Genomic DNA, 25,755 nt, shown 5'->3' with positions numbered 1-25,755 from the left:
TCCTTGTAGCTGCTAAGAAGGTGTTTCTGTCCTGAATGTTGTGTTTTAGCAAGTGTTTCCTGTACCTGTCACGATTACAATTTCTCTGTCTGGTCAATCTCTGGTTCAGTTTTCCACTGTTAAGTCAATCTTCTTTTCCTGTATAAATCTACACAGATCTTCATGAGTTGACCTTTTGAAAAGAAACTTCTGGATTCAGTTGGTGAGAACTGTGTTTAGAGCACCATCTTGGGGGAAGCTTTCCTTTGGCAGAGGTGACCAAAAGCAACGTGATGGGAAGAAACTATGCTTGATTTCTGCTTCTCCCTGGGATTAGGGGTTTCTGCATGACCAGGATTGGGGAGCAGCAGTGTGATACCACTATAGGAAAATATAGATGTCCTTATTCAAAAAGTCCGCACTTTGCACACAGTTCAATAATTCAGAATGAGACTGAAATAAATCTGCCAGGATTTAATTGCTTTAACACTAATGAGATGAAAACCCACGCTTACAAATAATCCTATATCTGGCCAGTTTGCTATCTCACCTTACATAAAACACAGTCAATAAGGAGGGAGGGAAGTCCGCCAGAATCCCCAGGAACCACCTGCGAGAATCTCGGCCATCTCAGATCCAGGTCGACACCTTCTCTGTGTCCTTGGACAGGCCAAGGCTGAAGAGGATGCTCTTCTCAAGGTCCAGGTAGTTCTCGAACTCCAGCCTCAGCTCCGCCTCCATCACCTCTCTTGTCTTCTGATAGACTTTCTAGGTGGGAACAAGCAAGAAGCTCCATAAGCCACAGGCAGCTTGAGAGGAATCCAAAGAGGAATGAGGAGGAGCTGACCTGGGTGCTGTCTAGCACGGTCTTGTGCCTGGGTAGGAGGACAGATGGACAGGACAGCAGTGTGATGTGCTAGAGAAGTGGGGAGTGGGGAAAAGCCTGCCCTTCATGGCTTTTCTGTAAACTAGTGGTTCTCAACCTTCCTAAAACTATGACCCTTTAATACAGCTCTTTGTTGTGTGGTGACTCCCAGCCATAAAATTATTTTTGTTACTACTTTATAGCTAATTTTGCTGTGGTATGAGTCATGATGTAAATATCTGTGTTTTCTGAGGGTCTTAAGTGACCCCTGCGAAAGGGTCATTCTATATTCCCTTCTCCCGACCCCTACAGCCCCACAGGTTGAAAAGCACTGCTACAGATCAGCGAGGAAACCGTTCCTGTGGCCTTTCCCGTGCATGCTGCCTTCCATATGTGGCCTGGAGGGGAGGTGGCTGACTTGCAGAGCTGCTTTGTCCTTAGAGTTGTAGCAACTGTGGACAAGCCACTGCATGACAGTGTCTCTCACCACAGTGCTCAAACCAGTGTTTGTAAGGCCTCAGCCAGTTTGTTTGCTGCAGTGGGACCAGATGGACAGTTAATTCCTTGGGATTGCTGCATACTTTGTCTCCATCAAGGGCAGCTTTTGAAATGAGCCCTCTGCTGTGATAGTGAGCTCGTGTCTATCAGTGAGTGACCTGCGCAGAACATATTGGTGTTTTTCCTGGAGAACCGGGCTCTCACTTGGAAAGTTACTTTGGAGGATGCTATGTGCCTGGCTGTGAAGAGCCCACAGGTGGGGTCAGTTAGAAAACTGGTGACAAAGAAGCAAGGGAGGAGACAAGCCAGCAGGAAACAGAAATACGAACCGGAGCGACTCAGGTGAGAATGCAAGAACAATTTACAGAGTTCTAGTACATGACAGAAAACCGACAGACAGACAGAGTCGGAGAAACAGGAGAGTGAGGCCTGCAGAACATCACGTTCCTCTGTTGGCTGAGTGTGAGATGTGAGTTCCCCGCTTCTCTGTCTGAGGGCTCACAGCATTACCCACACCTCTCCCTCTCATCTGCTCGCTGCTATAGTTAGTGTGGCCACCTTCTGAGGACAGGTGATCGCATTATTTAGCCGAAAGCCTTCCAGCAATCTCCAGAGGTAGCTGTTCACACTTGATAGCTGTTGGTGTTCCCATTTCCCAGATAAGACAACCAAAGTTCAGCAAAGACAGGAGCCTTGCTCCAGATCCATGGGACTTCACTCCACATCTTGGCTTCCGTATTTGGTCCTTTTTGTATGGCCCCTTTCAAAGCATCATTCACCAGGCATGAAAACTCCATGTAGCGAATGTGTTCATCTGTGAATCTTTGCATCTACACTCAAGGACTTTGGAATTATAGTGAATCAGAGAAAGATGACTTGGACAGGATCTCGCTGTGTGACAGGGCTGGTGAGATGGCTCAGTGGGTACGGTGCCCGCTGCCAAGCCCGATGACCTGAGTTCCTTCCCTGGGACTTAGAGATAGAAGGAGAACACTGACCACTCATGAATTACTCCATATGTGAGCTGTATAGAGCCTTGCCGCCTGGAATACACCGATGTGCAATAAACAGACACAAATGGCATAGGATCTCACTACTTGTGTAGTGGGCAGCTCTCACCCACAGTGATCTAGGAAATCAAAGAAATGCTTCTTGATGCCCACAGCATAAGGCCATGGAGCATGCAGATGAGCCCAGAGACACTACCCCGCTGGTGGGCGAGGAAGGCAACCCTCGTTGCTGAAATTTCACTCACGGCTTTTTTCCTCGCCAGTTCTAGGGCCATGTCAGTCTTTTCTTGCTCACGGATAGTCTTGCGCTGCTGGACGTACTCCAGATGCTTGACTTCTCTTTCAAAGTAGTAGTTCACACTTGATACCTGTCAGAAACAAAGCCAGCGATGAGCCCACCCCACAGGGACACAAGTGGTCTTTACAAGGCTTGGTGAGAATGCCTGCCACTCTGTAGTTGGGATTTTCCCACCTCATCTCCCAGCTCTAGCTGATCTCAACCTCAGAACGGCCTTCTTAACCGAGAGGCAGAAGAATCATGATTGAATGCCTCTCTTCCTTTAGACTAGAGGTTCTCAGTTGAGACCCTTGAATACAGTTACTCATGCTGTGACCATGAAGTTATTTTCACTGTTACTTCCTAACTGTAATTTTGCTCCTGTTATGAATCTCTGTCTTAGTTAGGGTTTGGGCTTCTGTTGCAGTAAAGAGACACTATGACCACTGCAACTCTTACAAAGAAAAACATTTGGTTGGGCTGGCTTACAGTTTAAAGGTTAGCCCATTGTCATCATGCTGGGAAACATGGTGGCACGCAGGCAGATGTGTAGTGAGAGAACGAGCTGACAGTTCTTGGCCCACAGGCAGCAGGAAGGAGACTGAGCCACACTAGGCCTCCAAACCCACTCCCCACAGCGACATGCTTCCTCCAACAAGACCACACCTCCTCATAGTGCCACTGCAGACAGATCAAGCATTGAAACATCTGAGGGTATGGGGGCTGTTCCTGTCCAAACCCCAACAACCGAAATGTAAATGTTTTGAAGATAGAGGTTTGCCAAAGGGGTCGTGACCCACAGTTTAGGTGAATACAGTCTGAAGGTTGGGCCTGCAGGCCAGAGACATGAGCTCTTCTGTGTTTACATTTAGGTCCCTGTGACTTGCAGGCTCCTAGAAAAGGAACACTTACAGTTGGAATGAGAGGGCTACAGAACCCCATAGTTTTTATAGTAGAAATATTTAGGAGCTTGCTTTCCCCCTTTCTTTCTTCTTACTCAGGAGACTGAGGTTGCATATCCTCAGCTGAACTTGGTAAATGCAGATGAAGAGACTTTGTATGTTTCTGCCTGTGAGTCAGGCATTTAATGGCTGAGCCATCTCTCTAGCCCTCTGTGGCAACTTTAAAGGGACAAGAAGCAATGCTGAATTCTAGATCCCTGGAGGGCTTGGTGTGCGGGTGTATGGACATTAGCAGAGAATCCATCAGAGATGACCTGGGGAAGGCAAGCTGGGCAAGCCGGCTGCCTGTCAGACCTAGGCTGGTGATAGGACTCATAATAAATAGATTGCAATCTGTATATTTAGTATTAGCTGTATATATACTTACCATTTTTTTAAATTGAGCCTTTTATACCCTCATCCTCAGCATTGCTTAAAACACTTGGAGGGGGTACAGGGTTGGAGGGGGCAAAGGATTGTCCGTTGAAATGCAGGCCAAGCAATATGCTGAAGCTGGGGAGGGTGTTGGAGAGACATGTAAATACATCAACAGAGTATTCGAGGGGGGATATCACTGATCGGACAGATCTAAACTCAGTTATAACTTGAAATGATGACCCTCTATGTCAGCCGTTCTTCCAGCCCGTGCTTCGTCCCATCCTGTGTTTGGTTATTTTTTGTAGCATCAAACTATTTAATTCATATGATAAAAATGTATTCTTTTGTTATTTAAAACATGTAAGCCTCTCATTCTCTTGTAAAACAAAAGTGCCAGCATTTTAAACACACTTTTAAGTTATTGCCCCAAAAGGCTGGCAAGATGCTTTGGCAGGTCAGGCTACTGTTGCCAAGTTTGAAGATCTGAGTTCAATCCCTGGTAACCAGTGGTAACAGAATCAACTCCTCAAAGACGCACCTTGACTTCCACCAGTGTGCCATGGCATTCACCCACCCCAACACCAATAAATAAGTTTAAATTTAAAAATAAGAAATGCCTCAGAAACATTAAACTTGCAAAGCCAAAACTTTACTAACCTCGTTAAAGGAAGGATGACTTAATGTCCAAGGAATTTCTAAGATATGCAGTGTCCCATAATAGTCAGCTATGGCTATAAACTGCTGCTTAGCTGAAAGATTAAAAAAAAAATTGGGGGGAAATTCAACAAACAGAAAGTCATCTGAAGAGGTGAAACTCAAAACCTGTTTTATTTTGTGGTTTCCCGGAGGACCTGCTGTGGTTGCCTCGCTCCTGGCAACTATCAGATGTTCATGACTGGACGGTATAAACATGGACAAGTCATTTTTTCCAGCTGATGAGATGAAAGTTAAACTCTGAGTCTTTGTCAGCCTCCCACCCCCTCAAGCCTCACTCTCCCGATGTCTATATGAGGAGAGAGGCTGACAGCCCCTCTTCTCCGTGGTCTTCAGGAAGCAGGGATGGCACACGGGAAGGTTCTGACCCAAGCACCACGGCACAGACACAGCACTGTGTAGATGAGGTTCCCTGACACAGCCCCAACCACAGTTTTCCCATGACAAAAATGTTGCTAAAAAAAAAAAAAAAAAAAAAAAAAAAAAGGAAGTGTGAGAATGTTCACTCTCCATGGCCTCCTGATGTTTCCCTCCTCTCGTTTTCAGGAGGTCTGGCTCAAACCGCTGAATCCTACACCCAGAACCTGCAGGTGCAAAGCCAGCGTTTTGTACCAGAGATAGGATAGCATACTTTGGTTGTGCCTCTTGCCTGAGGGGAAACCAGACGGAGACATTCTAGAGATTCTGAATCTGAGTCTCCAGGTGGGGTGTTTCTAAGAAAGAAATCATAGAGACAATCTTATGTCTATAGACTTGGAAACAAGGGGACCGTCTTCCAGCAAAGACATATACTGGAGTTACACAGGAAATACTAACTGTTCCAAACAGGAAAAAGCAAACAAACAAAAAACAAAGGAAATGAATTAGTTTTCTACAGAGACATCCTTGAATTTATGCTTGTTTGGTAGTATATTGCTACTGATTCATATTTAATCCAGGGACTGAGGCTTCAACAGGTATATAACCCTAGAGAACCATGTGATCCTGTGAAGAGAGTTGTTTGATGTGGCCTCATGTGAGAATCACTACAGAACATTAAAAATTTTGAAAAAGAAATAGAGTTCAACATTTCTGGAAGAGAAATGGACAGAAAGCAGCAGCAAAGGTTTAGGACCACTCTGCCAGGTTAAGACAGGATGGCTGCTTTCCACCCCTTGGTTCGAGATGGGCCTTAGCCTGGCCTTCTCAGAAGTCTGAGGATTGCTGGAGATGAGCTCGGACAGAGGGACACTTAGGGGCCTCCAGAGTTTGGGAGCAAGAGTGAAGGAAAGGATGGGAATATTTGTTGGAGAAGCAAAGGGAATAGTGGAGACAGAAGAGAGAGAAGGAAACAAAGGGGGCAGGAGGAGGGAAGAAAGGACAGGTACGAGGGAAACAAGGGAGGTTTTTCAGGCGATGCCAGAGTGTTCCTGGTGCAGCCAAACACTGTGGATTAGAATGAACATACAGGAAAAGGTCCAGGGTTTGATGTAGGTGATCATGGTGATGCAAATATTCTGGGACTGGGTTGGCTCGTGAGTTTTCTCCAGGAGGTCCCAGATATCGACATATCCATCCTCTCGGCCGATGTAGAAGACGCCAGGCCTTGTCAGCGACCAGTGCCCTGCCGTGTACCTTTTTGGTGCACAGCATGTTTGAAGAAGTGGTCCAGTCTAAATACAAGTTTAAAAGACACAGTGAAAGATTTTTTGTCTCCTGTGATTTAAGGGATATTCACAATGTTTTTTTTTTTTTTAAAGTACAGCTTAACTGACAATGATTATTTTCTTTTGTTGTAGGGTTTTGTTTTTATTTTTTTTAAAATGACACACACACACACACACAGACAGAGAGAGAGAGACTTCCACATGCTACAACAGCCATGTAGAAGTGAGAGGGGGAGGAGTTGGCTCTTTCTTTGCCCATTTACAGGTTCTGGGGGATCAAACATAGTTTATAAGGCTTACACAGTTTTACTCACTGAGCCATCTCGCCTGCAGTGCTGTGGGATTTACACAGGACAAGTTATTTTATCTTCCATTTATCTTTTAAATAACCTCTTTTTTTGGTTTGTTTTAGTTGCTTTCTAGGAAAGATTGAACCTTTCGGTTCAGCACCAGATAGTCCTGATAACCCTGGCCTTATTATTTCTATGAGGGTCTATCCACAGTAGGTACAGGAGAACAGGGCAAGGAAATTCCTCCTCTTCATCCGCTGTCAGAGATCTGCTACTCATGGCAACTGCCCTCCGAGGGAAGCACATGAAAAGTCTCTTGTAATGGTTTGAATATGTGCCCCCCACAGGCTCATGTGTTGAATGCTTGGTTCTCAGCTGGTGACACTATTTTTGGATGTTCTGGAAACTTCAGCTGTTGGGGGAGGGAGGAGGTCATGCCTTTGAAGGTTACACTGGGCCTGGGGCTGGCCCCCACTTCCTGTCCACCTTGAGCTACAAGGCCTCTCTGCCTGCTGCTGCTTCCAGGACGCTGGGTTTCAGCTTGGGACCAGAACCACACAGCAGTCGCCCAGAGCACACCTTCCCTCCCTGAAGTCATTGAAGTGCTTTTGTCACAGCTATGCAAAAGTCACCGAGGCGGCTGTCAGCCCCAGCTGTGTGCCGGAAGTTGGCAGCGCAGCCTGAGAACACCATATGTAACGTCAGGTGGCTATGGATATGTTTGGAAGAGATACTCAGCCTGCCAAAGCATAAGGAAATCATCTTTTTTTCATTTCCGCCATGAGATGATTTGCTACTTTGGGGAGTTGCTACAGATAATAAAAATTAGAAAATGCTTTCTCTCACTGACGTCTACCCATGGGAGACGTCCAAATGTCCCTTCTGTCTTCATTGACAAAAGCAAGGGCCTGGCGTTGACTTCTACCAGTCAACCTGTGCGTAGGCAACCTTGTGGGGGAAGAAGGAACCCAGGCCTGGCTGCTGACCCCCAACTCATGCCCTCCAAGCCCTTTGTGCCCGTTTTCTCATTTCCTCTAGTCTCTGGGGGATCCTGGCTCTTGGTTCCTGCCCGTCTTCTGGAAATCATGCTAGTTTTCTTTCTGATGACCACAAAACTTCCTCATTGGAAAAATAAATAACAAGAAAACAAAACCTACAGAGCAAATTGTTAGAAAATTTGTTGATGGAGATTTAAATAGCTTTCTGTTTTATTCAGTGGCACCAAGTATATAAATGTTGACACATTTCTTTTAAAAATTATTTGTACAAATTAAGGATCCAAAGGCAGTGTTATTTGGTGAAAGAATACGTATATTCCAGTTGTGACACACACATTCTCTCTGCTTCCTTCTCTCTCCCTCCCTCCAGTTTTTTCACAAGCTCATATATCTCTCACCAAAGGGGCATAGTAATTTAGGTTTCCCTCAGAAAAGAACTGGTTTGCCCTGCTCCCGCTTTACTGGATTTACTATTTTTTTTTTCCAGTATTTTTGTTTGTTAGTCTTGGCAGCCTGGCTCCTATCTGGCAGGACTGGACTTAATCCTGACCAAATCTCGTGCTCACATGTGCCTGTGCTCTGCCAACCCTGAGTCCTTGGTCTACAAAAGCCAACGTCCTAAAGCTGCCAACACCTTCCTGGTGCAGAAGAAAAGTGGACAGGCCCAGTGAGCCCTGGACTTCATCTGGTCACCAGAGTCCACCTTCCAGTTCTCAAGGAGCCGAAATTCAAGTCAGATGATGAACTGGCCATGGTAGATGTTTCCAAGAAAAAAACATGGCTAGGTTTCAGAGAACAAGGGCCTTGCTGTGTTGTTTACTTCCTCTCTCTGGAAAGAAAGGCTCATCATGGTCCTATTTTCAAAGGCTCCCACCGGTTCTGCTGACAAGCTGGAGCCAGACCATCTGTTCTCATTTCTCTATGAAGTGCCCCGGAGGCACGATATCCTGGGACATGGTTCCTATTGTCCTCCCCGGCCACAGAGACACTCCCACCTGCTCAGTTCAGGCAGGACTTACCATGACTTCTTCCTTCCAGATGGCCACGTTCCACCCCCCAACAGTGAGGACGATGTCGTTGTAGAAAGGCGACCTCTGAATAGTGTGGACGGCGCCGTCGTGGACAGTGTAGAGGTTCACAGGTTTCTTGGCTGTGGAAGTAAACAAGGCCAGGTTCGGGTGCACCATCTGTCATAGAAACGTGTCCTCAGGGTCGCTTTTCAGGCCCTCGGCCACACCATGTGCCCCTTAGTTCACCTGTTCATTACTCCGGTCTGGGAGTTGCTAATATTTGTGGGTTGCCTGTATGAGCAAAGGTCTTCATGTAGACAATGGCTAGCTAGTAATCCAGTGTGGGCCTGCCCTCAAGTGGCTCACAATCTAGTGGAAAGGAAAGATACCCTGGAAACAAATGCCTCAGTAAATAATTGAAACCCACCCATGTGCAGACCAAAGACAAACCATTACTAGCAAGAGTGGTGAGGATCACTTCTAGCTTAGACTGAATGGTCTGGGCAACGAATTATTTAGGTCTGAGATGTTTCCAAGTAGTTGAATTTGGGAAGTTTCTGGTATGGAGGAGCAGTGCAGACAGACGGACACACACACCGAAATCCTGGGAAGAGGACTAGCAGGTGCTTTTGTTCCCCATGGAAGCTGGAAGTACAGGCATGAGATGGGAGATGGCTGGGGTCTGGAAGGGTTAGACTCTGCAGGGCCCTGTAGTAAAAGAGTCCAGACCAAGGCCATAGAGTGATGTCTTTCTACGAGTCTAGTTCAAACCCACTGATGTTTCCCAAAGCACACTGGCTGTTATGGGAAGAACGGGGTTAGAGGCAGGTGGGTCAAGGTGGGGACCCCAGTAAGGACTCCTGTTAATCTGAGAGAGAGAGAGAGAGAGAGAGAGAGAGAGAGAGAGAGAGAGAGGTGACTTGAAGTAAGATGCAGGGAGAACACATTTGTGAACCAAGATATGGGGACAGCTTGGCCAGGCAGAGTGAGCAAGATGAAGTGCTAAGAACAGCCTGGTTTCTGACACGAGCAATGGGCTTGATGCAATTCCCTTTACTGCAGCTAAGAAAGGTAAAGTTCACATGTGGAGACCAGAGCTCTCCAGGACCTTTGCTCCAGGCCCCAGGGTCTTCCTGCCTCTCTGTTCTCTGCACAGAGCACATTGGGATGAGAGCTTGGGTTTTCCTTCTATCTGCCAGGGTTGGCTGCTGAGCTGAATGCTCTTCATTCTTTGCTCCAGACTCCAGGGATGGCCATGACAATAAATGCTGGTGGGACTTAAGATGCGACGTCTCACTGCTCTACCCTAAAACTGCCAACTTATTCTGTATCTCATCATTTTAATGCTCTGTGAGGGCTGAACTGCCACCCATCCAAACACCGATGGGATATTAAGGAGAAGGAGACTTCCTTATGCTTTGTAAGAAAATGATAAAGGAGGGTTTTAAAAGGCTGTTTGTCCACTTGCAGCAGAAGAAAGGCGGGAGCGGCCATGAGTGACTGGCTGAACAAGATGTTGTGTAGATGTGCAGATGGAATGCTATTCAGCCTGGGCTGCCCCAGTGGTTACACACGCTGGCTGCTCTTCCAGGTTTGGTTCCCAGCTTTGGGATAGATCAGAAAAACTGTGTCTCTATTTAGGGGCAGAGACAGTCTATTAGGAAGGGGTCAAGCCACAACAATCCCCAAGGCTCCTGTAATATTCTCCCCGAAAGAGTAGAGACCCTGAAACCATTTAGGAGATGAGCTGGATCTGGGGACTTGGAGTAACCCATTCCCACCGTGAAAAGCCAGAAATGTAATCCCACAGCTGTTTGCCAGAAGGCGTCAGTGTCAGGCCTAGAGCCTTGGTCATAGGCTCAAGTGTAGCTTCTAGGCAGAGGTATTCATTTAGAAAGTGATAAGAAACCAGAGTTCTTTACTGGACCTTGGGGCTTGGGAACCAACAATGCTTCCTGCTTCTGGCCAAGGACAAAAATGGAATTGTTCACTTCCAAGGTGTTTGCCGGTAAGCCGACCAGCTGGTTTCCCCATTCCCAGCCAGCATCGTTATCTCAACAGGTCTCAGGCCTCACCTTAGCCCATAGCTGCGGGTCATCAGGCAGCAGCTGAGACCATTGCAGAGGTTCTGTCACTGTCCCGTGACACACCTGCCTGGTGCTTCCAACAACGGACTTGAAAAGTGTTTGGATTTGTGACTTTCTTTGCTTTGTTACGATAAAAATTTCAAGAGCTTTTAAAAAAAAAAAATCCATATTTGAAGAACAGAATTTGGGGTAAGCCAAGTCCGTGTTTTTGGAACATGACCATTTGGCTTCTGAATAAGCCCTCTTGAGGTGGGAGCTGTTTTGTTGTTGTTTTACATTAACAGCAGGTTACAGGATGACTACACAGGGCTAAAAGGCGGGGTTCCAGAGGATTCAAAGGTTCTGACAAGCAGAGAGGCTGATGGAAACGCAGTCGGGGGAGGGGGGTGAGCAAGCCAAAGAAACCAAGCTGGTGAACATGCTCTGGCCTGCTGGCTGTGGATTCAGGCTGCCTGGTCAGAGTTGAGCTGTACAGTCCAGTCTGGTTTCAAAGGCCAAAGGGCAGGGCTGGGTCCAGGTTAAGGAAGAGGCAGAGGAACGGAGGCAGGTTCGGGTGAGTGAAAAGGACCTGCAGGCACCAACTTTAACAGGCCATGTCAGCAGGGTAGCGGACAGTTCCAGGGGTGCCTGGGAGTTTTCTGCCTGTGGATCTTGACAGGCCTGTGGGAACCAAGGTCTCTGCAGTGCTAAGCGCCTACCTTTTTTTTTTTTTTTTTTTTTTTTTTTTTTTTTTTTTTTTTTTTTTTAATGTGGTCCAGTGAGGGAATTGTAGATGTTCCTAGGTCTAGAATGTCTGATAAGTTCTTGGGGCTAGTTCCCCTGATTTTGTTTTTTGGTTTTTCCCTTGTTTCACTGCTGTCCCAAGTCACCTTGGTACATTCTCAGGAAAAGTCTCAGGAAGTCAGGAAGTCACCTTGGTACATTCTCAGGAAGAGTCACTTATCAGTCTGTGCCTTGTGGGTGGTGCCAGGCACGTGATGCTGCTGGAATGTCCATTAGGTTCCAAAAGTTGTCCCCCAGCTTCAAGGTGTACCCCAAAGCTGCTTGTCAGATGAAGTCTCTTAGGTCTGGGCATAGTCTGAAGACCCACTGTTTTACACTGAGTAAGGCACAGTCTGATGCCCACAGATGAATTAAAAAAACAGAAAGGCAGCTCTTTTGGATCCGGAGGGAGAGACCCAGTTTCTAAGGCTGCATCTTGAAGAGATCACAGAGCATGTATTTCCCAGGCTTTCTTTAGAGGTCTGGAAAGTTCCCGGGAGAAGACACCCCCAGACACTAGTGACGTTGTTTTTCCTGACGTTTTTGTTTCTTTCTCTGGGGTTGCCCTTGGGGCAGTTCCCCTCCACACAGTCTCTGCATGAACAGGGCTGTCCTGGGGGCTGGAAACCCTCTCAGAATTGTGTGATCAGCCTTGGTATTTTCCGAAAGGGTAAGGTCTGGTTTTTTTTTTTTTTTTTTTTTTTTTTTTTTTTTAACATCCTATGATAATCTTTTCTCTCTAGCATCCTTTGGAAGACCTGCGTGACTTTCAACAATGAGTGGGACTGTCCCTAAGTTATTAAACAGAGTGCCAGAGCCTCCAGGCCAGGCAGTTAAAAGAAAATTGTAATAACCCAAAAGGCATAGATTGGTGGCAGACTGCCTGGGCTCAAAGGCTGCCACTGAGGCCCAGGGAGAGATCCCACAGGGTTGCTGTGACCATGGCATGAATTTGTCCAGGGAAGCATTCCCACAGTGCCTGGCGTGGATATGTGCCGACTCTACCACATGAGACAATTATGTCAAACATCATCATTCAGATCTGAGTTTCTTGGCTTGCCTCTTAGGTCACGTAGTCATAGTTGATGTGGCTCCCCCCCCCCCCCCCCATCTCATTTGGGGTAATCTGCCTTCCAGAAGTTTTTGTTTTGTTTTGCTTTTCTTCTAAGAGGATGGAATTCTCTCTCCTGCCTGGTTATATAGGGTTAAGTGGATTAGGAGGGACCAGTAGCTGCCTTTGCCTGGGTGTCACTCAGGGAACATCCCTGGCACTTATGTAAGATGCTGGGTGGGAGCTCACAAGGAAAACATCTGCAGCCCACAGACTGTGAACAGGGCACCTGGGTTGCAACTCAGTGAGGCTGCGTACCAATTCTCCCATCCCACAAGCATCATTCAACAGGAATAGGAGGCTGGCTCAGCGTTGCCTGCTTCACAGTGCTTGGCTGATGGCTTCCAGGGTCTCCAAGGCTCCTCTTTGTGTTGGCAGTGGACTAAAGGACAAGGAATGAAAAGCAACTCCCTTTCACCCCAACCACCCATATCTTATTGGCTACAAGTCTTGGCCATGTTTTTTTTTTTTTTTTTTTTCTGCTATATGACTGCCTCCACACCTGCCTGCTAGTCCTCGCCGGCTCTCTGAAGCCACTGGGACTGCTCATCCTGCTTCCATTAGGAGTCCTACTGATAAACAGCCAGGCCCATTGACCCAGCCCTCACTCCCTTCCAAGGCTTTTTTTTTTTTTTCTTTCTGCATATGGATGGCTCTAAAACTCTCATTAAGAAAAATCAAAGCTTTTTACTACCTGGACTCAGATGTCTGGCCCTTGTCCTGCTACAGTTGACCTCTGGATTGCTGTGCTTCAGCCCTGAGCTCCCCTCTTCCTTCCTGTCTACTGCTCTTTTGGGCTCCCAGGTGCTTGCCCTGGTTGCTCTTTTGACAAGTAGGGTCTTTCCCCATCAAATCTTTCTGAAAAGTTTCCAATCCTCCCTTTAGGAGTCAGCTCAATTGTAGTTGAAAATGGTCCAACTGAGACAATTTCTTCTTCTTCTTCTTCTTCTTCTTCTTCTTCTTCTTCTTCTTCTTCCTCTTCTTCTTCTTCTTGTTTCTGTTTATTTTGTTTTGTTTGGTTTGGTTTGGTTTTTTTGAGACAGGGTTTCTCTGTGTAGCCTTGGCTGTCCTGGACTCATTTTGTAGACCAGGCTGGCCTACCCCTGCCTCCCCGAGTGCTGGGGTTATAGGCGTGTGCCATCATGCCCGGCTAGTGTGACCCATTTCTTAACAGTCCAAGAGAAACAGTTCTTCTCTGGACTTCTACATCACCTTTTGTTCGGTTACAACCATAATGCTACCATTTGTATGCCTTTCCCAACAGGCCAGAGAGGACACTTCTTCCCCACCTGCTGTCACCAATGTCTGGCCTGTAGCATAAAAATAGAATAAGTTTGATTTAAAATAAATGACTCCGCCAGCCCTCACTCGTGGTTCTGCTCAAAAATCAGTTTCAAAAGCTGGCTGTAAGAGAATGCCTGAGATCAGGAGGAGTCCATGTTTGCCAAGACATCCAATAAGAGAGAAGACGACTACTGCCGTGCCACATGCAGCGTCTGACATGCAGCAGGCACACCCACGATGAATGTCCACGGATTATCTAATAAGTATAGTGACATCTCCAAGGGATGTCAGAGAAGGAAGTACGGACCCAAGGAAGCAGGGAGGTGGAAGGCTGTCTTCAGAATACACATTATGATCACGCTCTCGATCTCACAGCGCTTCTGATTAATGGCATAACATCTGTGCAAGATGGAGCCTGTTGATGCCCTGAACTGGGGACAAGGGAGAGATGAGCCATGAGGTCCTAGCGCCCCTGAGCAGCTAACAGCGGGTGATGGTTTTCAGTCAGGTAGGGGCTCACCAGGCCCCACCACTTCTTGAATATCTGAAGATAGTTGGTGGTGGCTGGAGATACTGTAGACACTGGCAAAGGAGCTCATGCTCCTATAAATAACCCTTCACCCAGGACCATGTATGCAAGCTCAGTGAAACGCATTGGGCCACTAAGTAAATAAATGGAAAAGGACCAAGTGAGACGATAAAGGGGATCAATGGAGTTGGAGGCAGATAGGAGAGGGCAATGAGGAGTAAAGATGATAAAAACACATTTCATATTTATGTGTGTGTAAAAATGACCGAATCTCATTATTGTATGTAAATAACACATTCAAACAAAAGGAGACCTTATTAATAACAGGTTAGCCCAGTAGACTTACGCATAAATCGTCCAGTTTCAGAGTCTCTCTCCATTTTCCAGTCTGTGTATATCACTTCACCTTCCTAGAAAGATAACAGGCTCTGGGTAAATGCAAGGGCAAGCTCAGAGGCAAGAGACCTTTTGTTCCTGTGCTGAGACTGAGGGCCCAAAGACAAATAAAAACAATAAAAACAACATATTGTTTTTATTTGTGACAGGAGAATACAGCCTACCAGGAGGGAAGAAAGGCTCAGAATTGTTACTGTATTTGATTTCAAGATGATTTTGATTTCAAATGAATTTGCTTTTTGCACACAGTGTAAGATGGGTAGCTGTGGAGGCCTTCTGCGCATAGCTGATGGCTTTCCTAACTTTCTGAGTATATATGTGTGGGGTGAGAACGGGTTTGGGTTATTCAGTGATCTGTCCTCAGTGCTTAGCCAAGTCAGGGCTTAATAAAGACCTGGAATAAGATGGAGAAGGAAGGCATATCATAACGCTTAGCCTAAAAAGGCAAGAGCAGGAAGTGCTGCTCTCAACTCACACTTAAGCATTGTATAGTCTAGTGCTAATCTATGACCATTTTAAGGAGAAGGGAAGGCAGAAGGGTCCAACATAGAGCAAGAGGAAGGACAGCCATGCAAGTGGGAAGAGACTAGAGCAGTGAGACCATTGTACAACAGAGGTCATAAGGCTACGACAGGGAGCTTGTGATTTAAAAACCGAACAATTCTGTTTTACCTCTGTTCCCACAAAGAACTTCGTGCAGAAGTCATCTATTGGCTTGAGTGTATTGGCCATCCCAGCCTCCAGATTTTGGTAGGGGTATATTTCGGCCGCCTTCAGTGTTCTGATCTGGTTTAACATCTTTTCTTTCAGAAGAATATGCATGGAGGAAGTACCTGTACAGAGGGAAAGATAACATACATTATATGTTTTGTTGCTTGCCACACACATCTATCCCGTTCATGCCCTTACAGTGTGGCAGTGATGGAGTCCAAGAATACTGAGCTTCAGTTTAGCGGGAAACCCCTTCCTTTGCAGGCCACCACCAACTACGTCATAGTGTGCGTTGTGTATTACAGCTACATGTGCCAGCAGCAGAAGGGCACAGCTATTCTGGAGGCTGAAATTGGCAGGATTTTTCTTTCAAATACCTGATATCATTTTATTTTAGAGAAAAGTTTTTATGATTTAAACTTATAAATATTGTTAAGCTTTGGAAAATAGAAAAAAAAACACAAATCAAATAAAATGTATTTAGTGCTTCATTTTTTCAGAGATAAACACCACTGAAGTACTGCTATTTCTCTCCCTCCTGACATTTCTGCAGATACACATAAAACAGGTTTTTTATTTTAAAAAATGGATCACATCCTAGGGCTGGAAGGTGGCTCAGTGGTTAAGAACACTGGACCTAGTCTCCGTGTGCAGCACCCACATGGCATTTCACCACCATTTGTAACTCCAGTACCAGGAGATCCAACGTCTTCTTTCGGCTTCTGAGGGCACCGGACACGCATGCAGGGCACATAGGCGCATGCAAGCAAAACATTCATATACATAAAATAAACCAACATTTAAAAATTGGAATCATTCTATTTTAACCTGACATACTGCTTTTTTGTTCTCTTATACACGGGTGGGGAGAAGTTGAAGAGGTGGGAGGATAGAAGACATGCAAACACTAAGGAAGGGGTAAGCATCAAGAAAAGAGTGGGGTTTAAAGAGAGCCAAGTGTATATGTGTGTGTGTGTGTGTGTGTGTGTGTGTACAGCAAGTATGGAATCAGACAACAGCTTTCAAGCTCAGGCCTTCAGTTCCACCCTAGGGAGTCAAAGAGGCCAGAGAAAAGTATTTCCATCAACTGCATTTACTCAGACTTGAGCGGCATAACCTTGGATAGTTGGTGATTTCAAAGCTGTTATGCATCGCAGAGCTTCAGTCTTTGCTGTTGGTAATTATTGTAACTAACTTTATTGAACACTAGCTGCAAGCCAGGCACTAAACTGTGCATATTCCTATACTAACATACCTGCACAATGTCCTGTGAGGTAGCTGTCTCTGTTATATATTCCTTTTATCTCATCTTTTCCCCAGACAAGATAGGGATAAGGCAAGGCATGATCAAATAATAAACCGTGGCTTTGAGATTTTTAAACACCGACCATCAACACCAGAATCCTGGGCTTGCTTGGTAGACCAGACTATCCTTGAACTCACAGAGATCCAGCTGCCTCTGCCTCCCCGAGTGTTGGGATTACAGGTGTGTGTCAGCACATATGGCTCAGAATCTACTCTTAACCATTATGTTATTACTTAAAAATCATATGGCAGGCTCTGAAGGCTAGTCTAAAAGAATTCAAAAGCTTTGTAGTATAGCCTTTCTCATCAAAATACATAGAGAATTTCTCATGGAGAAGCCAAGCTGCTGTCTACCTAGAGCCGTCACCCATACTGGCTAGTGTTGCTGGTACTGGAAGAGGCTCTGCAAGCTACCAGAGGAGAAAGGTCCACACCAACCCAGCTACAAAAGCTCCCGTCAGTGACGACCTGTCTGCATGGTCGTCTGCACCCGTCTGCTGCAGTGGTGGCACAGCCTTGTGGTCGTAACCAATCACTACCTGAGTGTACTTGAGGCTCACTCCACAAGACCGACCCATGTCTGACGCTGCTTGGTTGTTCAAGAACCTGAAACTAGATAAGGCACGGACCTAGGGAAAAATCCAAGTACTACTGCTCTGCCAAAAGCAGCAATAAAGTAAATTACTCCTGATGACATTCTGCTATACTCAAGGATCGGTGTCTTGCACAGCCATCATTAGGAAAGCTTTCTCCTCAAGTAGATGGGAAGAAATACAGAGATCTGCATTGGACAATGTGCTGTGTGAGGCCTTGAAACACCCAATTCTGAATGGAATGTCTCATTAAATCCCTCCCCTCGGGGCTCATGGAACTTTGCAGAAGAGGAGGAAGAAAAACCTTAGGAGCCAGTTGGGATCAAGTACATAAACCAAGGGAGCAAGGTCTTCTGAACAGCAGGGCTAACACACCATTGAACCCACAGAGGCTCGGCAGCATGCACGGGGCCCGACGGGGTCAAAGGGAGATGGGATCTGAGTGCTAAAAAAGGAAGCAGACACAAACCCTAGTCCCGAACCCAAAAGCTATTTCCAGTTGACAGGTGCTCACAAAGGGAAAGAAAAAACAAACAAACAAACAAAACCAAAAAACAAAACAGTTTTCTCCGTTGGAGTTTCTCTGGGTACACAAACCACAATCAAGGACAGGCTGCATGCCCAGTAGCAGATGGCCAACACAAAAACAAACTCAATGGCAGTAACGCTTTGCCTAAGTTTTTTCTTGTTATCTTTTTAAACCTTACAGGTCTTTTGCTTATACATTATAATTTCTGATTTTGCATTTTTATGGGTGTCTCTGGGTGTCTTCGTCTGCAGGTGTTTCTTGTGCTTTTTCTTTGGCTCCTCTTCCTGTTGTTTGTGTTTTTTTCCTACTCTGGTTGGCTTGTTTGTTCTACTTGCCTGTTTTTTAGTGAGAGAAAGAAAGGGTGTGGATTTGGGTGCATAGGGAGGTGGGGGGAAATCTTGAAGGAGTTTGGGCAGGGAAAAACCGTGATCATATTATATGAAAAATATTTTAATTAGAAAGTAATACACAGAGAATTATTTATTTATTTATTTATTTTTTTTTTTTTTTACCGTTACTGGACTATGTACAGGAACCACTAACTCTTTTAGGCCCTGTCTGCTATGATGGACTCTAAAATGATGGGTGACTGGTCCTTGGTCACTAGGTGGCGACAGAGCCCCGGAAAACCTGAGCAGGGCCTTGTGATTCATGGTCCAAGGAAGCCAGTACTAAACCAATAGGCAAAATGTCCCAGGGAAGTTATGTGTGCATTCTACTGAACAGAACCAAGGCTGGCCAGAACAGGTGCACAGCTGCAGCTTGCTGAAATTGCAGGCGATACCTCGTTTCTTAAAGCTGGTTACTCACACAGGAGTCAGGAAGTGGCCGATCTTTCTGAGACCTCCAAATTGCCTGCAACATGAATTTTCTGCACCGCCTACTTGTGTCTCTGCTGAAAACATGTCTATTTCTCCTACAGTGCACTTTAACCCGAATGTTTTCCTTTAAGAATGACATAAAATCGTGTTTTCCAGAAAGAAAGTATTTTGATGACCTGTTTTCCTGTTTGACCACATAGGCTACAAGCTGCTTATTTTCAGGAGGTTTTTCGTTAAACGCAAGTAAATGTATTTTCAGTTGTCCCACCAGAATATTAGCTCTGTGAAAAGACTTATATTTTTAAAAAAAATGTTATTTTAAATTATGTATGTTTGGGTACGTGCACATGGAAGTTCAGATGCCCACTGAGTCCGGAAGAGGGTGTCAGAGGCCCTGGGGTTGGAGTTAGGCAGCTGTGAAGCACCTGACATGGGTGCTGGGAACTGAACCCGGCTCCTATGGAAGAGCAGTAAGTGCTCTCGAGGGCTAAGCCTTCTCCCCAGCCCCGCAGTCGTGTTCTCAGAGCCTACGGGAGTTTAAGAGATACTTGTTGGTTGAAAGTTGTATGACTGTGGCATGGAACACGTGAGGCCCCACGTTCTCTTCCCAGCAGCAGGAAAGACAGAAAGAAAGGACAGGAAACTTAGGAAATTAGGAAATTTAATTTTAGCATTTATGTGTCTAAAGACAGAACTTCAAAAGACTCGAAGCAACAGCTGAAGGACGGAAAAGGGAATTAGACAAATGTGCATCAAAAGTCAGAAGACCGACCAGTGCCTTTCCCTCAGTGGTTGCTAGGACAAGGAGACTGGAACCCAGGAAGGAACTTCCTGAGCTGTGCTCTCTCACTTTCTGCAATTTCAAGTAGTTCCTCAGGGTCAGCTGATGTCTCGAAAGAGCAAACAGGAAATCTGAGAAACATGCTTCTGAGTTCTGAGTTGCACAGCAGTCTCTTTAGGGTTTTGCTCGCTGCTGAGATATGAGTTGTCCAGGGAGCAGTGTCTTCATGCTGTGCAAACTGCCTGCCCATCAGCCACTTAGCCTCCTTGGCGACCAGATGCTGTAGGACTGCTGTGCTTCAGCTCAAGTGACATCCCCACCCTGCCCCTTTAACTTACTGAGTGTGAAAGCAGTGATACTGGGAATTTGTAAAAGCACTTTCAAGTAAAAAGCCGGAAGCACAACCTGGTACTTTCAGGGAAAGTTCCCAGAGTCATGGAACCTTTATTCCAGGATACAGTCACAATTCTGTATTCTATTAGTAGGATTTAATTTGTTAACTTCTTACTTTGCCTCATTCATGGAATAAATCTGTGTTTTGAATCGGGTATTATGGGTATTGGACTGCATCATGCACAGAAGGGACTATCCCTGAATTGTCAGCTGATTTCGCCTCTTACACAGCTTCATGAAATCGGGGTCATGCTCTCACGTCATATCTGAGCCTGGATGGGTCTCACTAAAAATCAGTTAGTCTCTGGTGCTGGGTGTGGTAGCATACACCTTTACTCTCAGCGCTTGGGAGGCAGAGGCGGGTGGATCTCTGTGAGTTGGCCTACATAGTGAGTTCCAGGCCAGCCAAGAACACATAAGTGAGATGCTGTTTGAACCTTCCACCCAAAAAAAAAGGCTTTCAAATGAGAACTGGCCAAAAAGTAATTCAGAATCAAACATGAAATGAAATTTGAGCATTTCCTGTCGTGCTCACCCATGCTACGTGCATCGCATGGCCTGCGTGCAGCCTCGATCCCTAACATCCATGGTTACACCTTTACTTCCAATGCTGCTCTGCTGATTCACACCAGCAAATGCTGCCTGAGATCCTGGGCTCAGCGCTGGGACTGTGGTGCGCTGTGAACTGTAGAGTTTTACTGTGCATACAAAGGTTTTGCTCTCATGCAGACACAGTGGTTTAATCATGAGAGGTAAAGACTTTCAGTCCTTTTCCACCATCAGTCCTCGGCGGTTTGTATTGTGTTAAACAAATGAATGTGGCATCTTCTCAAGATGCAACTTGCTTTCATTGTTGATAAACTGCAACATGTTATAGGCGTATGTGTGTACCGCCCACCACACACACCAAAGACTTGTTTTTAAAATATTTATGCTTCATTATCAGAAGTACTTGATTTGTATATACCAATTGCATGTATATATACATATACATATGCACCCCCTCAATTCCCCGAAATATAAAATCACCCGAGAGATGCAGAAAAAGCTTTTGATAGAATTTGGCCCTGGTTTGTCACATAGGCAAACGTTAGCAGTACACTTAAACGTGCTGAGAAGTGAAAAGTGACATCTGTTATTTATTTACAAGGCTGGCTTGTAACTCACTCTGTAGCCCAGGGTGGCCCTGAACTTGAAGCCATCTTCCTGTTGAGGTCTCCCAAGTGCTAGGATTGTAGGTATTATCGACCCTTCCCAGCTTGGGCAAGCCACTTTTGGCAAACGTTCACATCAGCCAACGGAGAAAGGAGATCACTTTCAACAGAGTGCAGGAACACACATATAACAAGAAGTTTGATTCATAGCCTGGGCCATATAAAAGTTGACTCAAAGAGATCATAGGTCTAAAGAAAAATATAGTGGAAAATACCTAGGAAAAAATGTTTGCACCCTTGTGTCAGGCAAAGATGTCTTAGATTGCAATGCCAATATTTATAATGCCACAAAAGAACCAACTGATAAATTGTACTCCCTTGGACTTGAAAGCTTTTGATTTTGCAAAGAGAACAAGAAAACAGTGTAGACAGGAAGGAAGCATTCCACAATCATATACTAGATAAAAATCTACGATACATTAAGGATTCTCAATGATAACAAACACCGAAGTCAACTGTCATGGAGGACACAGGACCCTTGAACTGACACTGCTAATGGGGTATGCCCATACAATGAAATATTAGTCTGTGTGGTGGCTGATCCTGGTCGTTAGCTTCACTCCTGGAGAGAGGGAACCTCAGCTGAAGCATCGCCTCCCCCTGTGGGCATGTGTGCAGGGTATTTGCTTAGTTGGTAACTGAAGTGGAAGAGCCCAGGCCACTGTGGGGTAGGACCATCCCAGGCAGGCAGGGCTGGGCTGCACAGGAAGGCTGTTAATCGTGGACCTGAGGAGACAAGTAGTCTTGCTCTGGGGTCTCTGCCTCAGAGCAAGCACCACCTTCAGGTGCTTGCCTTGGCCTCCCACCCTGGCTTCTTGGGATGGTGGGCTTTCCTCCCCAAGGTGCTTTCGGCCACAGTGTTTCATTACAGCGACAGAGAAGCACACCAGGACAGTCGGTAGCGAAAGGGGGAGAAGTATGGACATAGATGACACGAATAAATCCATGGGTAATGTACCTGACTGAAAATGGCCAGCCCTTGGTTGTGGGAGTGCAGTCCTAGCACGAGGGAGGCTGCTGCAGGAGGATTGTGAGTGAGGCCAGCCTGGGCTACACAGTGAGAAGCTGTCCCCTCCAAACAAACAGACAAACTGGGAAATATAACAAACGGCCAACTAAGAATGGGAGTGCATACTCCAAATAATTCATTTAAAATTATACAAAATGCAGGTTAATGTGGAGTGGCAGGTTAGGACAGAAAGGAACTCTTGAGGGAACTTCTGAGAGAGAGGGTTGTGCCCAGTATGGCGACAGTGATGGTGTTTCCTGGGTGTGCCTGTGCGAGCTGCCCAACCTCTTTACTAATGTACAATATACCTTATTTCTGTTATTCCACGATAAGATTACTAAGCAAGATTAAAAAACAGACACACAAACTAACAAGCAAAAACAAAAACAAACAAACAAACAAACAAAAAACGCCCTTAGAGGAAGGAAAGCACAGGCAATATTAGCACAGTCCCTGACCCACAGAATGAAGGCAGGTATACCATTAGCACAATCCCTGACCCACAGCCGGAACTCAATCAATTATAAAGGGTAAACTGAATCAGAGGGAGGGAGAGAAGACTCTGTGGTTCCTTTAAAATACAGCAGGTCCAATCAAACAGGCTATGTCTATAAAATGACCCCAAATCCAGATTCACTTTTTTTCCCAGCACAGGTCCAAAGAGGAATTCTGCTCCAGCTGGACGTTACGTTCATTAAAAAACAAAAGAAAACAAAACTTTACACTAGAAGTCTTTGGAGGCCAGGCAAGTGTCTGAAAATACTTCAATTGTTAGTTAGTTTTGTACATTTTGTATAATTTCAGTGTGCTCTGCTCTCCCAACCTCTCAGCACTCGGCCAACCTTATAAAAGAGATATAAACTTTCATTATAAATTTCCACTCTGGAGATTTCATTGTCTGAAGTCTAGGACTCAGACTGTTCTGGCAGGGAACTCATCTTAGACATAAACAGATAGCAATTCTCCAAGATGCCCTTTAGCAGACAATGGCAGTCAGTTACCTTGCACTCTGCAAAGAAGAGGATCTTCGCCCAGGCTCAACTTGGTTGGACAGTGGTCTAAATTTGTGTCACCCTTAGACAGTTTTATCTTTTGGAAGAAAATAAAAGAAAGGTAAACTCTTAGATTTTATTTTTGTTTTGTAGCCCGTCTCTTCGGCTTCTAGATTATAAGAAACCTACCTTCTACTGCTGCCCCTCCTTTATCCCCAGGGAAAGCACTTAATCCATATTTCTAAAATCATGCTACCAAGGGAAGCTTGCCCGGGGATGCATTTCCCAATCCCAAAGTGTTATTTTTCATCTTTATATGTTTTATATTGTATTCAACAGCTTACTTTTAGAGTTGCAATGGAAGATAATGATTTAGTGCCTTGTTCCCTAAATGTTTCAGTAGGATAAGGCTTCAGAAAGAGACCTTGCTAATTTACCCGGATGCCCTCTGGTCCCATCAGGGACACAGGCGTACCCTGTGCCTGAATTTTTTTTGGTGAGAATGATAAATGGCCTTTAGGTTTCTTCCTCTATGTATATCTCCTCAGTTTTCTCCCTCTGCATGTTTAGCCACTTGCTATGCAGTTAGTCTTTGGTATATTTGCAAATTCATTTGTGGTGCTTTAACTATTAACAACTCAGTAATTCTTGGCCCAGACAACTTCCTTCCTTCCTAAAAAGTTCTTTTAGACTTATTTAATGTGCATGGGTATTTGGCCTGTATGTGAGTCTATAGACAGTGTGCACGCTTGGTGCTCACAGAAGTCAGAAGAGGGCAACAGATGGCCTGGAACCAGAGTCAATGATTGTGGGCCACCATGTGTGTGCTGGGAATTGCACCCGGCAGCATCTGCTCTTAACCACTGATGCATCTCTCCAGATCCTTATCCCAGACAATTTCAAATATTCTCTTTCCCGTTCTTTTCTAGTTACTTCAGAAATATTTTCACCCCTCCAGGCTCCTTCTCTGGGAGCTAACACCCAGTAATGTTATGTGATATTCATAAATCAAAAGAAAAGACATATATTAGGTTTGGAATTGGGATTACACCTCCTACAGAAGAGGCCTTGCCCACAGCTTGCACATGCACCATCAACAGCAGCAGCCATGTTATTCTAAAGGCAAATTGCTGACTCAAGTTAGATACAGACGACTTCTTATTTGATGACTTCTCAGTTCTGTTCAGTTAGCAGCTTTATCGTATCATCTCTTACCACTGATATCCAAAATGAGCACTTTTTTCCCCTCTGGAAGTGGGGAAAATGAACTTTACTGGGCCCACTGGAGTAGCTACCAATATTCAAGGAGTCTGTGTGCAGCTAAAGAACCAGCACGCAACCATTTGTAAATTGTGGCTCACTTACCCAGGAAATATCAGTCCCAAGCTCATTGTGATTTGGGTGTCTGGTTTGGTGTAGGCGTGCATCAATCCTTCTCAGACAAGGAGTTTCTCAGCTGGATGAATCAGTTCGTGAATGTTGCTAGTTCATGTCCTGTGCTAGTTTGAGCCATTCTTCATTTGGAGGGTGGGAGCATCGGTGTCAATGATACAAAACGGATGGTATACAGGGTGGACACAAGCCCATGTTACTTACCCTCGATAGCGGTTTCCAGGCAAGATCTAGGTGCGTGAAAGTCGAGGGCACATCAAAAGGAACTTGAATGGTTTCCTCCTTCTTCTTCTCTGGTACTGCTTGCTGGGTGTTTGAGGTATCGGCGGTGGCTGTGCCTGGGCCTGTGCTTGTAGGTGCGGCTGCAGCTGCGCTTGCAGGTTTTTGAGGTCGAATATCCCAAAAACATATTGTGCTAAAAGAAAGCTCATATTTATTATTATTAACAAATAAGAGACCCAATGTGAAGACATCATGGGAGACGATGTGTTAGCTTCATGTTTCTGAAGCTAAGCCTTCGTGAAATGAGGCCATTCTGTCTTTTACTTTCCAAATGATTTGACTTTTAGCTATCTGCACTTGTGTGTGGCTGCATGTGGCTTCGTGTGTGTGAGTGCAGTATCCGCGGAGGCCAGAAGACAGCCTCAGGTTTCCCAGAGTTAGAGTGGCAGGAGGGGAGGAGCTGCCTGTGTGGGTGTTGGGAACTGAACCTGGGACCTCCGCAAGAGCAGCCCATACTCTAAGCCATCCCTCCAAAACTGCTCCACAATTTACAGAATCACACCGTCATTTTCTTTGTCTTGATGGTAACACATGGGAACTCAGTTTGGAAACTGATGACTTTAGAAAGGAATATAAGTGATTTACTAAGATCTGACTTGTATATAATAAGTTCACCCATTAAAAACGTATAATTTTAATGGTGGTTGTTAACATTACCAGTGCCTTCTCTTGGACTCCACAGCTTCTGCTCCTGTCAACTCACCTGGCATAAGGTGTCATTATTTTTATTGGGGTCAAAGATTTTTTTTGTTTTTGTTTTTGTTTGCTTTTTAGTCAAAATCTCTTGGCAAAGCTGTACCTGTCCTGGAACTCACTATATAGACCAGGCTAGTCTCAAACTCACAGAGATCCTCCTGGCTTTGCCTTATAAACGATGGGATTAACGGTGTGCACGACCACATCAACTTGAAAGACTTAAAAAAAAAAAAGACCTCACCATATAGCTCATGCTGGAGTT

General features: G+C 45.4%; 1 protein-coding gene across 2 annotated transcripts in view; it reads right to left on the bottom strand.

Annotated features, from left to right (window-relative positions):
* Positions 1-449: 449 nt before the first annotated feature.
* Dnai3 (dynein axonemal intermediate chain 3) overlaps positions 450-25,755 on the bottom strand; it is a 55,310-nt gene continuing 30,004 nt past the window's right edge. For both annotated transcript variants that reach the window (XM_055614345.1, XM_055614346.1), the window contains 9 exons: positions 24,720-24,930; positions 23,133-23,220; positions 15,448-15,608; positions 14,726-14,789; positions 8,616-8,746; positions 6,110-6,314; positions 4,606-4,697; positions 2,598-2,720; positions 450-747 (listed from right to left, as the gene is read on the bottom strand). In XM_055614345.1, the coding sequence (XP_055470320.1) occupies positions 610-747; positions 2,598-2,720; positions 4,606-4,697; positions 6,110-6,314; positions 8,616-8,746; positions 14,726-14,789; positions 15,448-15,608; positions 23,133-23,220; positions 24,720-24,930 (1,213 nt within the window). In that variant the 3' untranslated portion in view covers positions 450-609. The remainder of the gene's footprint in view (positions 748-2,597; positions 2,721-4,605; positions 4,698-6,109; positions 6,315-8,615; positions 8,747-14,725; positions 14,790-15,447; positions 15,609-23,132; positions 23,221-24,719; positions 24,931-25,755) is intronic.

This window comes from Psammomys obesus, unplaced genomic scaffold, assembly GCF_907164565.1.
Source record: "Psammomys obesus unplaced genomic scaffold, mPsaObe1.curated_primary_1811, whole genome shotgun sequence".
In the NCBI taxonomy this organism is placed as follows: Eukaryota; Metazoa; Chordata; class Mammalia; order Rodentia; family Muridae; genus Psammomys; species Psammomys obesus.
Note: the sequence above shows the minus strand (reverse complement) of the source record. Positions and strands in the feature narration are given on the sequence as shown.